Source organism: Anomaloglossus baeobatrachus, chromosome 5, assembly GCF_048569485.1.
Source record: "Anomaloglossus baeobatrachus isolate aAnoBae1 chromosome 5, aAnoBae1.hap1, whole genome shotgun sequence".
Classification (NCBI taxonomy): Eukaryota; Metazoa; Chordata; class Amphibia; order Anura; family Aromobatidae; genus Anomaloglossus; species Anomaloglossus baeobatrachus.
The window spans coordinates 577,521,883-577,538,110 of NC_134357.1; the positions used below are offsets into that span (position 1 = coordinate 577,521,883).

The window sequence follows — 16,228 nt, forward strand, 5'->3', positions numbered from 1 at the left end:
GTGGGCGAGTCAACTTTTGGCGTCACGAACAGGATTTCGTGCCCGGTCCCACCGGGTACTGTGCGCCTGCATAAACTGTGCTTAAAAGACTGTGTTACTGTGAAAAACCGCCGCCGCCATTAGCGCTAATGAGCCCGGGAAGAAGAGGGGCGTGCCTGCAGAAAGAGCGCGAAAGTAAGCCCCGCCCCCTTTGTTCTTGCAAGGAAGAGCGCGAAGCGGTGCCCGCTATGGAGAGCGGACGGAAGATGTCTGCATTCAGCCCTGTCGGCGGCATGGCGGGACTCCGAAGTGGAGGAGGCGGAGTGGCTTTTGAAGTGGAGGATCGCGGCCCGAGTGAGCTCCCCGCGGGAACCGCTGCCTGGTTGGAGCGGGAGCTAGGTCGATTCTGTGTTCGGGTGAGAGCACAGACGCTGCAGCAGGTGCTCGACTGGAAGGCGGAAGTCCGGAGGATGGTCGCCGCGGTGTGGGCCCAGGAACAGAGGGCCGCCGCAGCAGCCGTGTCGCGTGAAGACAAAGCCACGCAGACCCCCACGGCATCCCTCCTCAGCTGGGAGCCAGGACCAGACAGCACCGTGACGAGTGAGCCCTGTGAAGCACCACTCCGGGACCAAGAGGTACCGTGTACGCTGCCCCTGCCACCGTTCCCGCTGGAGGTTCAGAGCCCGGGGATGTATTGTGCCTGGAGAAGAAGTCCGGTGTCCCGTACGACACTGGCACAGTACGGTCCCCTGCAATGGTAACCGCATCCGTGAGTTAACCGCTAAAGTTAAACGTCCGAGTTGAAAGTTTTAAAGGACCTGCTCCAGAAATAATGCTTCCTGCCTTTGTTGAACGTCCCTAAGTTCTCCAGGAGACGCCACCCAGCACAAGAGGTGGAAGGAGGAGGACCTTGTCTGACTTGTTGACCGTCGCTGGGTCAGAGTCCCAGTGGGCGCCATCAAGGGTCGGAGCCCCTGGTGGAGGACGACGAGGAGTTAATGGAGTCAGGACAGTACATAGCCCCTGAATGTCTGCCCATTGTTTTTTTCGAAGATGACACCCTAGTCCTGAATCCTTGTCCCCTGTTCTTTTTGAAGATGACCCCCCCCCCTTGTTTATGTGTTACCGGGCCACTGGACTGGAATGTGGTCCCCGGTGAATGTGTTATTTATGTGCCTCCCATAAAGGGATGTAATGTCCTAAAGTTTTAATGTTTTATGCATAACAAAATTTTGCAGTTTCTTCCATTGTTTTTGTTGTTTCAGCCCAAGGACGTGCTGGGATTCGCTGTGGGGGAGTGTGGCGCCCCTGAGGCTTCCGTCGCCACAGAGACATTGCACCCCAGTCAGAGGTGTGATGTCCCATCCTGGGTAAGGAAAGGGGTACATGCCAGTTCACAGGTAAAACTGCACTACACCCATTGCTAGGCACACACTGGGACAAGGGATAGTGGCAGTAACCCTCCCATGCTGCATGCTGGGAGGGGTCGTAAGACCCATCCCTGCTCCCATAGGGTGGTAGCTTAGCAACCGGGGGGTGGGAAGAGCCAGCCGAGTGTAGAGCAGAGAGGAAGGTCAGAGTTTCAGTTTACCTCAGAGAGTGAGAGAGTGAGGAGCCAGCATGTAGCTGTGAAAGAGAAAGGAGCTCTGTGAGTTCAGAGTGTCCGCAACAGAGAAAAAAAGCAACAGAGAAGGAGAGAAACAGAGAGTAGAAGAAGAGCTCTAGTCAGGCAGGAGCTAAAGAAAGAAGAAAGTGACGCTTCCTGGTGAAGACCCTGGGACTCGGAGGGTCCAGGTGACACCAAGCAGGGAACGAAGGGATTCCAGGGCCACAGATAGCTTCAGAGCTGGTGGCCAGTGAAGTCAGCTGAAAAAGGACATAATTAGAGGGGTGCACTGGCATCAACCCCCAGCTCTCCCCGTTATCGGCGGAGGTCCCTGACGGTGGTCCCAGCAGTCCAAAGGCTCCTGCAGGCCTTGACAAGAACTGTGAGTAAAGACCTTGAAACTGCACCCCTGGTGTTGCCTCATTTATTTCTCTGCATAGACACTAATAAGCACCAACAGTGTCCCCGGGGCACCGCTCCACCTGTGGGGAGCAGTACCACCATTGCTGCCATATCATCACCCCGGAGGCCTTACACAGCAGCGGCGGCTTAATAGCCGCATACCACAGGTGGCGTCACGAACACAAACTTTAATCACCCCCAAGTTATCAGCCATTTTAACTGACACCCACCAGGGCCAAGGAGTCGGGCCCCGCCACCACTGACTACCCCCGGACTAGTCCGGCCCGGCACCGGGTGTCCCATAGCCCTGGGGTGGGCGAGTCACTCCTCCAGCTGTTTCTCTGATCTATCGTGTGTGCAGTGTTTGCTTCTCAATGCTTCAGGCACACGGTAGATCAGGACATTGGGGAGAAGACAGTGTGTACTTACCACTTGTGTCCTCTCCTGCAGGTGCACAGACAGCACTGGCCGGTAATATGCAGCTACCGACCACATGATCTCCTGCCTGGCAGAGCTGCTGCATCTTAGGCTAAGTTTACACCACCGGTTTTGCAGAGCCGGCCAATCCGGCTCTAAAACCTATGCAACGGATGCGGCGACAAAACCGCATCCCTTGCATAAGTTTTTTACATGCGGCCGGTCCGGTTTTTGCCGCTTGCAGCAGGCTACTGAGCATGCGCAGTGGAAAAAACCGCATGCGGCATCCATAGGCATGCATTGCAAATCGCGCCGCATCGGCCGGATGCGGGTTTTTTGGTTGGACAAAAAAACATGCCAGGCACCGTTCCATCCGGCCGCCTCATCGTCTAAATCTGCCGCATGTGGCAAAAACCGGACCGAACGCAAGCCCTTGCGGCACAATACGGCACTAATGTAAGTCTATGCAGGAAAAACCGCAACCGGAGGCAAAAAAAAACCGGTTGCGTTTTTCCTGCAGAGCGCCGTATTGTGCCGCATAGCAAAAACCGGATGTGTGAAAGCAGCCTTAGGCTAAGTTCACACATCAGTTTTTTCCAATCAGGCACAATTCGGTTTGTGCCTGATGCAACGGATCCGTCTCAGATTGTGAAAAAACTGATGCGACGGATCCGTTTTTTGTTTTTTTTGTTATGCTGAGAGAGAGACAGAGACCCCACCATCACTGCACAAACACCGGCACTACCTCACACGCATCATCACCGCACACGCCAGCACTACCCAGCACGCATCATCACCGCACAGGCAGGCACTACCTCACACGCATCATCACCGCACACCCCTGCACTACCGCACGCATTATCACCGCACACGCCAGCACTACCCTGCACGCATCTTCACCGCACACAACCCGGCATTACCTCAGTGACGTCCCCGCTGACAGCGCGACTCCCTTCAGTTGCTGCGTGGAGCTGATAGAGAGAGGCGGTGTTCTACTGCCGTTCCTGTCAGCTTCATGTAGTAGAGCTGAGAGCGTCGCGGGACCTCTGTGGATTACGTCGGACCTGGAGGGATATTTGGGGATTTTAATAAAATGGTGAAAGAGGGTGTTTTTTTGTCTTTTATTCCAAATAAAGGATTTTTTTGTGTGTATGTTTTTTATTTACTTTCACTTACAGGTTAATCATTGGGGGTGTCTCATAGACGCCTGCCATGATTAACCCCTTATTACCCCGATTGCCACCGCACCAGGGCAATTCAGGAAGAGCCGGGTAGAGTCCCTGGACTGTCGCATCTAATGGCTGCTGGCTGATATTTTTAGGCTGGGGTGCTCCCCATAACGTAAAGCTCCCCATTCTGAGAATACCAGCCTTCAGCAGTGTGGCTTTATCTTGGCTGGTATCAAAAATGGGGGGAACCGCACGCCGTTTTTCTTTTAATTATTTATTTATTTTACTGCACAATATAGACCCGCCCACCGGCTGCTGTGATTGGTTGCAGTGAGACAGCTGTCACTCAGCGTGGGGGCGTGTCTGCCTGCAACTAATCATAGGCGCCGGTGTGCGGGGTAAGCAGGGAATACGAGATTGAATAATGAGCTGCCGGCATTTTCAAATCAGGAGAAGCCGCCGGAGCAGTGTGACAGCCGTGCAGCCCCGCGTCGGTGATTGGTGAGTGGGTGAGAGTGAGTGAATAAGTCAGTGAGTGAGAGAGTTTGAGAGTGAGTGATTGATTGATTTTCTGACAAGCAATGAATTTATATCACTTCTGGGCATGCTCAGAAGTAAAAACCGGATACGGTACATGCTTCCGGCGTTTGAAGCATGACACCGAATCCGGCTCGCATAAACTTTCATTATGCACCATGCCGCACAGCGCCGCACCCGGAGCTATGCATTTTTTTGCCGCTGGCAAAAAACGTTCCTCTCTGCGTCCTGTGCGACCGCCGGAGTGACGTTTTTTGCGCATCAGGCAAAAACCGAATCAAACGCAAGTACATGCGGCACAATCCGGCGCTAATAAAAGTCTATGAGGAAAAACCACACCCGGCGGCAAAAAGAAAACCAGATGCGTTTTTCCCGCAAGGCGCCGGATTGTGCCGCACAGCAAAAACCTGATGTGTGAACATACCCTTAGCTGCACACCCTGTTCAGCTCTCCTAGGTCCTAGCTGCCTGCACACCCTGTTCAGCCCTCCTCCTGGGTCCTAGCTGCCTGCACACCCTGTTCAGCTCTCCTCCTGGGTCCTAGCTGCCTGCATACCCTGTTCAACTCTTCTCCTGGATCCTAGCTGCCTGCACACCCTGTTCAGCTCTCCTCCTGGGTCCTAGCTGCCTGCACACCCTGTTCAGCTCTCCTAGGTCCTAGCTGCCTGCACACCCTGTTCAGCTCTCCTCCTGGGTCCTCAATACTTGGAGATTAAAGGCTCTACCACGCACAATATAGGTGCTATGGGGATAAAGAATCATATAGTATAGTAAAGTGAACCCCAGCACTCGAATGAAGACAAAAAGGGAATATGCGTAAGTGAATTTATTGACTGACACACTGCAAAAGGAACCTAACCAGAGCAACAGCACCAACGTTTCGGCATAGAGCCTTTCTCAAGGTTGTTGCATCACTGGTCAGAGTAAGGAAACACGGGTCTCGAAGGACAACCGGAGGTGGACAAATAGAGGTAAGGTTCCACACGTATTGCAGAGTGTGCTCGTAGGTGAAGGGGTGACAGGATCACAATGTGAGGTGAATGGACGCCTGCAGTGGAGGTCCGGAGCTGGCACAGTGGCAGGGAGAATGGCTGCAGCGGTCCTTAAACAATCAACTTCCGAATGCAACTGATGAGGTCCTTAAGAAAGTGGGGTTCCTGAGAAATTGCACAGTTTGACTCCTCCGAACGCTGGACCTGCCTGTAACTAGGGCTTATTTTAAGGGAAACAGGGTATTGATGAACCCTCTGCAGGTCTTTGAGTTGCCTTCACAACAACATAGAGAAGGCACTAGAAACAAACAGCAGAAGAAGCAGAAACAGAAACAAAAACAGCTGAAAAAAACATAGCAGAAAGTCTAAAAATGTAAACACAAAATTAGTGCAGAAAGTACATGAGTAGATATCTCTTACTAGATAGAGCTGGAGGAAACACATCCTGAGGAACATCGGTATCTTCTTGTTTACAGTCCTGTGGGAGAAGAGGACGGGGACATCTCTCTGGTGTTGTCCTCTTACTGGATAGAACTGGAGGAGACACATACAGGGGCTGAATTCATTCCTTACATACAGATAATTATAGGCCGTGTGTATTTAGTCCTGTCTATTACCTGGTGATGTGAGGGGCTGGGGATCCTCCATCATGACGTCCTTGTACAGATCTTTGTGTCCTTCTAAATACTCCCACTCCTCCATGGAGAAATAGACGGTGACGTCCTGACACCTTATAGGAACCTGACACATACAATGATACCGTCACCCCCGATCCCTTCATAGCGTTACTGTATAATGTCCCAGCATTCCCAGCAGTGTCACCTCTCCAGTCAGCAGCTCAATCATCTTGTAGGTGAGTTCTAGGATCTTCTGGTCATTGATGTCCTCATGTATCGGGGGGTGAGGTGGAGGCCCCGTGATTGGGCTCAGGGGTCTTCCCCATCCCTCAGACACAGGGGCCTGACAGCGCTCACTAGAGGTCTTCTTCACTACTGTGTAATCCTGGTTATGGAGAGACACAGTAATAAATCTCACTCCAGACATTTCCAGAGTCCTCACCTCTCCAGTTCTGTCCATCTGTTATTCCCATAGATAAGAATGATGTAACGTGACGTCATCAGAATCTCTCACCTCTCCAGTAAGCCGGAAGAGGATCTCTAGGGTGAGGTGTAATATCCTCTCCGCCATCTTGTCCCTGTCCATATCCATCCTTCACGGGGCAATCAGGAGAATTCTCTTCTATAGAAGATCTCCACTGAGAGGATCCGATATTATAAGGACCTGAATGGGGAGAAGATGAGCCGATATGTACAATTAATGTAGATAAGAGAGGTGAGATATCATTTGAGTAGGAAAAAAAATTCAACATGAAATGTGCTATGTAAGTAGTAAAACCGACCGATAAAAGTAGCACATTATCTATATAATAAAATACAATCCTTCATACGACAATGTGAGCGGAAAAATAAGAGTAATTGCTCCCGGAATAAGAGTAGTAAAATACAAAAGTGCAAAAATAAATAATTTCCCAGTTTTTTGGTTAAGAACAGGGCAATGGAATTAGGATTCGATGTATTCTTGTCTCTAACAGAAGAAGAGGGGCCACACATGGTGTACGGATCTGTGCACTCGCTGATGCACAATTTACCACCCAATTCCCTCCTGCTGCTGCCGGCAGAGATAGGCGCACACCTCAGCTGATTTGTACAGCTGAGATGTGTGCCTAGCAGATACGAGCAGATCCGCGATCTGCCTGGGGCTGTTAACCTTTTAAATGGCACTGTCAAATTGTGACAGCCCCAGTATAATCGCAATCGCCATAAAACTTTACTCATAGGCCTCCACTGGAAGTCACGTGACCTGATCACGTGGATCCGATGGTTGTGATGGTAGTACAGGGTCATATGATGACTCCTGTAGCTCACATGACTTAGGTCCTGTAACAAGCAGCCAAGTACTGCAGGATACAGGAGATGAGTATTTTTCCTGATCTGACCAGAGCTGCTCTGATCGGGAGAAATGAATGAGCGATCAGACTGCTGATCCTTATAGCCCCCTAGGGGAACTAGTAAAATAAAAATAAGTAAAAAAAAAAGTTTTCAAAAATTAAAAAAAATACCTATAAGTTCAAATCACGCTCCTTTCACCTCATTGACAATGAAAGGGTTAAAAAAATTAAAAATATACAAACATTTGGAATCGCCGCATTCAGAAATGTCCGATCTATCAAAATATAAAACCAATTAATCTGATTAATAAACGACATAGTGGCAAAAAAATGGCAAATGCCAAAATTACGTTTTTTGGTCGTCGTAAATTTTGTACAAAATGCGATAACAGGCGATCAAACTGTAGTATCTGTGCAAAAATGGTACCATTAAAAACTTCAGCTTGAGACACAAAAAATAAGCCGTCACTGAGCCAGAGATCCTAAGAACGCTACTGGTTGTAGAAAATGGCACAAAATGTGCACCAGTTTTTTAGACAAACGTCTGATTTTTTTAACCCATTAGATAAAAGTAAACCTATACATATTTGATGTCTACGACCTTGTACCGACCTCAGGCATCACAGCGACACATCAGATTTTCTATGTAGTGAACACACAGAGAATAAAATATCTCAAAAACAATCGTGCAATCACAGTTTTTTTGCAATTTTTCTGCATTTGGAATTTTTTTGCTGTTTTCCAGTACACTATATGGTAAAACTCATGGTTTCAGGAGTACAACTTGTTCCGCAAAAAACAAGCCCCACATGGCAAAATTGACTGAAAATTAAAAAAGTTACGGCTCTCAGATGAATTGGAGCGAAAAAAAAACAAACCCCGAAAAATCGGCCGGAGGTGAAGGGGTCCGGACCATCTGACTCCTAATCTGCAGTGATGTTCTACAATGTCATTACATAACAGTTCATCTATACGCAAACATGTAGCAACGGAGAGGAAATCCGTCCATCTCTACAAAAAGCCTCAACGGTTTATTACTGCCTCTGCCTTCTCTGTCACTGTATATGTGACGCCCTGGCACAGCCAGGTTGTCACATAAAGAGTTAATCCTCCTTGGTAATCTGATCTCACACCGGTGCAGCATGACAAAGCACAGCCCCCAGTGTAAGGGAAAAGCAGAGGAGAGGGGAGGGGCTGGAGCAGAGAGTGTGTGGAGGCAGACAGGACAGAGGTCTGGAGTTTAGCTCCCGGCTGGGAGTGAAGCGTTCTCCAAAAGGGCCGGGGCAGGCCGTAGTGAGGAAGGGGCCAGAACAGGTAGCCGGAGCTGGGCGGTGGCCCCTCGGTACCTGGGTACCCGGATCACTACAGGGGAGAGGATTCCCCGTTCCCGACTGAGGAGAAAGGAGAGAGAGAGAGAGAGGAGAAAAAGGCACTTTGCTGCAGGGAAGGAACAACCAGGGCTGCTGCACCGTGTGTGGGACACTAACACCCCGTACCAGAGGCCTCGGACACCGGCAATTCTTAGTTCACCAGTGACTCCGTGTGACTTTCTTGTGAGTACACCCGTGCCCTCGGGCACCACACTGCAGCACTGCACCCTGCCCCCTGCTTATCCCATCACCGGGCCCCGGGACAACCAACCCCCCTACCCACGGAGGGGACATAACAACTACGCTGCTCCCTGTCATCGCTCCCGGGATCCCCTTCCAGAGCAGCGGTGGTGTTCCACCATCACCACAACTGTGGGTGGCGTCACGGACAATCTCCCCTAACAAAACCCCTTTTACTGTGGAGCCTGGGATCACAGACCGGGTCACGCCATCGTGATACCCACAGAAGTGACTCTGTGGCCCGGATCTGAGTACCCCCTGGTCCCCGGGCGACACATTTGGCGTCACGAACAGGATCGAACCCATCCAGTTACCTGGAGGAAGTGCGCCTTGCCCTCTCCGTCAGCGGCGTCCCGCTGAGGAAAAATCCCGAAGTCCGCCATTTTAGCCGCCATTTTAGGCGCCAAAAACAACAACTTGGCGCCTTCTTCTCCGAGCGGCGGGCGCAAAAAAGAGGCTCCGCCCCCTGAGAACGCGGGCGGAAGTGAAGCTCCGGAGGACCGGAAGCGAAAGAGAAACTTTAAAAGTTGCTGGAAGGACTGCTCCCGAGTACCAAGGGGGAGCAGAAAGAAGGAACCGCAGCTTATGTGACAAGGACTGTAAAGGTAGGGACGCCAGGACTCTGCCAACATTTGGTTCCTGGAGAGGCCGCCGCAGCGATGCACCGACCCGTTACCCCTGTTACCGGTAGCGGAGCCCGCAGCACCTGTTGGGGAGGACCCAGACCTGGGGTCCCCAGGCCTCACCTTTGTCACCACCCTGCCACCGGCCCCGGCAGTCCGCCCGGCCGCGACGGAGATGACGACGGCTCCGGCAGTCCGCCCGGCCGCAACGGCAGCGAAATACCAGTCCCGTTGACCAATCTGGAGCCGTTTCTGGACTGGGGTCAAGGGGTGCTGCCTGGGTTTTAGGGGCAGCACCAAGGCTAGGTTGTTTGGGTGGGTGACTAAAGGACCCGTTACGTTAACATTATTAAAAGTGTTATTTGTTATTGCAACGTTGAAGCAATGTGCATCCCGCTGTGGGAAGATTGAAAATGTTTGAAATGTTTTATCCTTTTTCCAGTTTTAATAAAATGTCGATGCCTAGACGGCCCGAGGACGGGCCGTGTTTTACCAAGGGGGTGTGTGACGCCCTGGCATAGCCAGGTTGTCACATAAAGAGTTAATCCTCCTTGGTAATCTGATCTCACACCGGTGCAGCATGACAAAGCACAGCCCCCAGTGTAAGGGAAAAGCAGAGGAGAGGGGAGGGGCTGGAGCAGAGAGTGTGTGGAGGCAGACAGGACAGAGGTCTGGAGTTTAGCTCCCGGCTGGGAGTGAAGCGTTCTCCAAAAGGGCCGGGGCAGGCCGTAGTGAGGAAGGGGCCAGAACAGGTAGCCGGAGCTGGGCGGTGGCCCCTCGGTACCTGGGTACCCGGATCACTACAGGGGAGAGGATTCCCCGTTCCCGGCTGAGGAGAAAGGAGAGAGAGAGAGGAGAAAAAGGCACTTTGCTGCAGGGAAGGAACAACCAGGGCTGCTGCACCGTGTGTGGGACACTAACACCCCGTACCAGAGGCCTCGGACACCGGCAATTCTTAGTTCACCAGTGACTCCGTGTGACTTTCTTGTGAGTACACCCGTGCCCTCGGGCACCACACTGCAGCACTGCCCCCTGCTTATCCCATCACCGGGCCCCGGGACAACCAACCCCCCTACCCACGGAGGGGACATAACAACTACGCTGCTCCCTGTCATCGCTCCCGGGATCCCCTTCCAGAGCAGCGGTGGTGTTCCACCATCACCACAACCGTGGGTGGCGTCACGGACAATCTCCCCTAACAAAACCCCTTTTACTGTGGAGCCTGGGATCACAGACCGGGTCACGCCATCGTGATACCCACAGAAGTGACTCTGTGGCCCGGATCTGAGTACCCCCTGGTCCCCGGGCGACACATATACACAGCTCTGCAGTACAATGCAGCTGGAACGGCAAGGGACCTGACAGTGACACAGATCTCTGTGTGAGAGCCCATCCACCATTGGTACTTACAAACTGTAATTGTTTGGGGTCTGGTAAGTTCGATTTTTGTTTTGGGGGGGGATCGGTCTGCTTTCTTTTGGGGGTGTCTGCTTTCTTTGATGAGTCCTGCTGTATTCTTTAACTTTTTCAGATGCTTGGACACTTCCCTATGGAAACGCAACTAGGGCTTATTTTTAGAGTAGGGCTTGTATTGTAATTACAGTATAGTCAAAAAAGCCCTAAAAATTCTACTAGGGCTTATTTTCAAGGTGGAAAGAGCTGACTGTGCTTCCTCCCCCATACACAGAGGTCATGTGGTCACTGCTAAGAAGTAAATTAAAAATACTTAAATACGGAACTGACCTTGGAATATGTGAAATATAGGAAAATACCACTGTGAATCCGAATCTCTGTTATTAGCCCCGACCAGGTAAAAATCAGCCATATATACAAAATAATAAGTGCTACAAAATAGCTAAGAAATATTTACACGTGGTCTTAAACATATAATATGACAGTGTCCGGCTTTCAGTTATAGGGATGGCCCCGATGAGGCTTAGTCACCGCTCAGTATACAGTGATCAGTGGTTGTATACGCGCTCTCACCACTGACTGACAGCAGGTTCTAATGCTGAGCGACTGTCAGTCACTGCGGGGGGGCAGGGTATATGTGGTAATAACAGACATTTCCCTTATTTTCCCACCAGTTTCGCTCGACATCAGCAATAAAAACCCGATGTTGAAGTTGGTTTCTTATTGGTCCAGTTTCTTATTCGGGGTTGAAGTTGTTTCTTATTTGGATTTTTTTTCTGTTTTTCTTTTTACAGGTTTAACAACAAACATAAAAAAAATCCCAATAATAAAGTACAATACAGCGAGGAGCCCGGATGTGAATACACTTAACAGCAGCAACAAAAATGATAAAACTGGAAGAAAAATGGGCATCAAAGTGGGCACCGAAGGGTGTTATGTAAAAGGTTAAATGACCTTGGGTCACTAATCTGACACCTCCATTATATAGTGATGTCTCGCATCAGATTCAGGTCACTCCAGCCCGGCCCAAATGGGTTCTGGGCATCAGAACTGGCAGCAAAGTGAGCAAATCGCCAATTTTACAGACGTGAATAAGTAACTGGTGTTCTGTAAAGTTCTCTTCCGGCTGATGGAAATGGGTTTCTGGCATTAATTAGTAATCACAAAGGGAAAGCCGCCATTGTTCTCTGATTTCAGTCTATTCTCACATTATTATGGTTTTACCTATACAGATCAGTGGCCCAAGGCCATTTAACTCTTTCCACAATGCCCTTCGGTGCCACTTTGATGCCCATTTTTGTGCCAGTTTTATCATTTTTGTTGCTTTTCAGTGTATTCACATCCGGGCTCCGCACTGCAGGGGATTATATTGTTGTAATTTTTTATTTTTGTTGCTGAAAACCGTTAAAAAATATAAAAAATTGCCGAATAAGAAACAAGACTTCAGCCTCATCATGAAAGCAAAAACAATAAAGACGACGACAGTAACATGAAAATGAAGCCGAGGAAATCACGAGAAAAGATGCAACATTTACTTGAATATCCGAACAAGGAAAAAGATTTTCCCAGATCTTTAACCCCTTTATGACAGCCTTACGGATTAAAATGGTGGCAGAAAAAAGTACTTATTCTGATCTGCCGTTTTAAAACGGCGGCAAGAAATAAAGTGTTTACCGCCCCCCAGCATTGCGAAATCTCCACGGTTTCAGCTACCGGGGGGTAGCTAAGACCCTGGAGATCAATATTCAGGCCGAAAAAAATGATTTATCTCCCACCTGGCATAATCAATCATGTTAGATGGGAGATAAATCTCCTCCCTCGGTTCCCCGATGTGGCCAAAGTGCCCCCCCCCCCCCAGTCCCACATTATCTAAAATGTCCGGCGCACACGTTGCGCTTATCCTCCTTCTCTGAGTTTTGTCGCATCTGACATGTTAGATGTGACATCAAAGTTCTCCCCAGGTCCAGCCAGGTCACCCCTTGTCAATCCTCGGTCTCCTGTTACCTCCTGCAGTGACGATCCCCCACGATTCCTCCTCTTCCTTCTCAGAAGATCCTGGCCACATGCGCAGAGCGGCTCTCAGCCGTCTCCCTGCTAGTAGTGACACTGAACTTACTGCAGCTCACACTGCCGTGCTTTGGACCCGGGGAGTGTGAGTGCAGCATTTCTGCAACTACACTCTTCACATGGAGGGTTTGCACTTCCAGAAAATGGGGGATACGTTCTCTGAGTGTGCCCCCCAGAGTTGTCATAGGACCTCCAAAATGGATTACGGTGGACCGGATTTTTTTTTCTTTTCAATAAATTGATGAAGGAGGGAATGTAAGAGAATCTGTTTTTTTACTACTGACTAAGTTGTGATGTCAGGTATCTGAAAGACGCCATGACATGATTAACCCTAACCCCAACAACCCCATTCATTACCCCATTTGGCACCACACCAGGGCAACTGGAAGAGCCGTGCGAAGCGCCAGGATTAGCGCATCTAACAGATGTGCCACTTCTGGGCGGCTGTGGCCTGCTATTTTTAGGCTGGGAAGGGCCAAATAACCATGGTTATTTCCACCCTGAGAATCCCAGACCACAGCTGTCCACTTTAGCTTGGCTGGTAATTTAATTTGGGGGGGACCCCACTTTTTTTAATTATTTATAAAGAATTAAAAACAAACAGCATGGTGACACCTCCATTTTGGATTACCAGCCAAGGTGAAGCTGCCAGCTCTTGTCTGCAGCTGTCTGCTTTACCCTAGCTGTTTTTTTTTTGTTTTTTTGTTTTTTGGGGGGGTAAATACAAGGTTAAACACCATTTAGTGCCACATGAAAGTTACTAAAGGGTGCCAGCTTAGAATATGAAGTGGGGTGGGACATTATATGTGTTTGACATCTATTTATCTAGCCAGCCAGCCATCCATCCATCCATGCTTCCATCCTAGCTTATTAGGCTATGTGACCACGATCAGGACTTGCAGCGGTTTGGACGCAGAGTGTTTTGACTGCGATGATGTGCAGTGCAAGCGCAGTGGCGGGATGTTTAGAAATCTCCTGCCCACTGTGCTCCTTTTCTCTGCAGCATAAACCAACCAGCGGTGCGGCTTCCTGAGACGCAGGATGTCAGTTTATGCTGTGGAGATGAGAATTTTTTTCGCAGGGAGAATAAATTCCGCAGTGGCCTGAACCCGGATCGTGAGCACGGGCAGCTGCATTTTCGTGTGCACAACACTGGCATCTGCACAAAATGGCTGACACTGCGTCCTAGATGCAGTGTCAACGAATCGTGGGGACACAACCTAAAAGTGATAAATTTTTGTGAACTACCTGCTCAATATACCCCTGAATAAAATTCTTGAGTGGTCTAGTGTCCAAAATGGGATCACTTGTAGGGGTTTCTGCTGTATAGGTACCTTAGGGGCCCTGCAAATGCGACATGGTGCCCGCCATTTATTTCAACTTTTCTAAAATTCACATAGTGCTCCTTCTGTTCCGAGCTCTCCTGTTTGTCCAAGCAGAGGTTTTTTGGCCACATCTAGGGTATCACTGAGCTCTTAAAAATTTGTATAACAAACTGTGGTGTCCACTTTTTGGTGTGTCCTCTTGAAAAAGTGAGAAATTTGGTGCTGAAGCACCATTTTTGTTAAAAAAATGAAAATTTTCAATATTATGAGCTAAGGTTATCAAATTCTGTGAAGTACCTGTGGGTTCAAAATGCTCAATATACCCCTGGATAAAATCCTTGAGGAGTTTAGTTTTCACAATGGGGTCACATATGGGGAGCTCTAATGTATAGGTATCTCAAGGGCTCTCCAAACGCGACATGGAGTTTTCTAATGATTCAGCAAATTTTACAGTCAAATGGCGCTCCTTCCCTTCCGAGCCCTGCCGTGTTCCCAAACAGTTGATTTCCATCACATATGAGATATCTGCATACTCAGGAGACATTGCACAATAAATTTTATGGTGCATTTTTCCTGTTACCCTTGTGAATACAGTGGAACCTCGCTTAACGAGTAACCCAGTTAGCGAGTATATTGCTTAACGAGCAAAGCTTGCTGTAAATTTGCAACTCAGTTTACAAGCAAGCTTTTCCGTACGAGCAAAATACTCACTGCACACACTTCCGGTTCTGTACATCAACCGCACTCTAAACCGCTTTTGCAGTCCGGTCAAACACACACAAACACGCATGCACACACACATATTATGCTCACCTTACCTTCCATTCCATCGCTGGCCTCATGGTTCTTGTAGTTCGCCGCTGCAGGATGTGTATTGGGTAACCATTGCGATGATTCTCGTGTGGGTGTTTGTGGGTGTTTGTACATGTGTGGAATGGCACAATAGGGGACCAAGATGGGAGATTTAACAAGTTGTGGGACAAATTGTCTGAGTTTGCATTATTTCCTATGGGAAATCTTGCTTTGCTAGACGAGTAACTTGGTTAACAAGCACACTCCTAGAATGAATTGTACTCGTTAACCAAGGTTCCACTGTAAAAGCTATCTGGTTAAAGTAACAATTTTGTGGTAAAAATGTATTTTTTTTTTATTTTCACGGCTCAACGTTATAAAATTCTGTGAAGACTCCGGGGATCAAAGTGCTCGCCAAATATCTAGAGAAATTCCTCGAGGGGTCAAGTATCCAAAATGGGGTCACTTGTGGGGGTTTCTGCTGTTTAGGTACCTTAGGGGCCCTACAAATGCTACATTGGACCCACAATCTATTTCAGCCAAATTTGCTTAACACAATTCTAATATTGCTCCTTTCATTCTGAGCCCTTCAATTTATCCAAACAGAGGTTTCTGACCACATGTGGGTGTCGCAGGCGGGGAGGACGTCGTTCGCTGCTGCGCTCTCGCTATCACTCGGGTCCAGCGCTGCTGCGATGGCTGCTCGGTGGTTCGAGCGGTGGGTCGGATCCGGAGACTCGAGCGGCGCTCCTCGCCCGGGAGTGAAAGGGGTGGTTGGTTTGGGGGGATTTAGTCCGTGACGCCACCCACGGTTCGTGGTGAAGATGGGCACCACCGCTGCTGGTGACGGGGATCCCGAAGCGTTGGTAGGGAGCAGCTGGGATGTTGTGTTCCCCCTCCATGGGTAGGGGTCGGTGGTCCCGGGGCCCGATGGGGTGACGGGGAGGCAAGATGGGTGAGGTGCAGGGTTGCAGGGACAGCGCGGCGCGGTGCCGGATGGAACGGGTGTACTCACTCAGCAAGAAATGTACAAAGTCCTCGGTAAACCAAACGGCTGGATGGACGGGTCCCGCACCCGGCTGCAGTGTCCCTCCCCGGACAGGTGATGGCGGCTGTCTTTCCCTGCACCTTGATGTTCTTCTTCTGACTACTATAGATTCCCAACGGTAGTCCGCTCCCCGGTGTATGGATACTGGAGGAGTCCGTTTGCCCGCAGGCGCTGGCCCTTGGGTCTTTAGCCTTAGGCAGTAGCTGTTACCCTCACGGTGTGGGCGGTTGCCTTCAATCGGGTCTTTGGCTGCTAGGAAACCCCTAGAGTTCCGGTCGCACTCGGATTTGACTATTTGTCG

The 16,228-nt window shown here is 49.7% G+C and overlaps 1 protein-coding gene across 1 annotated transcript in view; it reads left to right on the top strand.

Moving 5' to 3' along the window:
• Positions 1-16,228, top strand: part of LOC142313109 (uncharacterized) — a 103,245-nt gene that overhangs the window by 67,479 nt on the left and 19,538 nt on the right. The window contains exon 4 of the mRNA XM_075352093.1: positions 11,083-11,092. Within this exon, the coding sequence (XP_075208208.1) occupies positions 11,083-11,092 (10 nt within the window). The remainder of the gene's footprint in view (positions 1-11,082; positions 11,093-16,228) is intronic.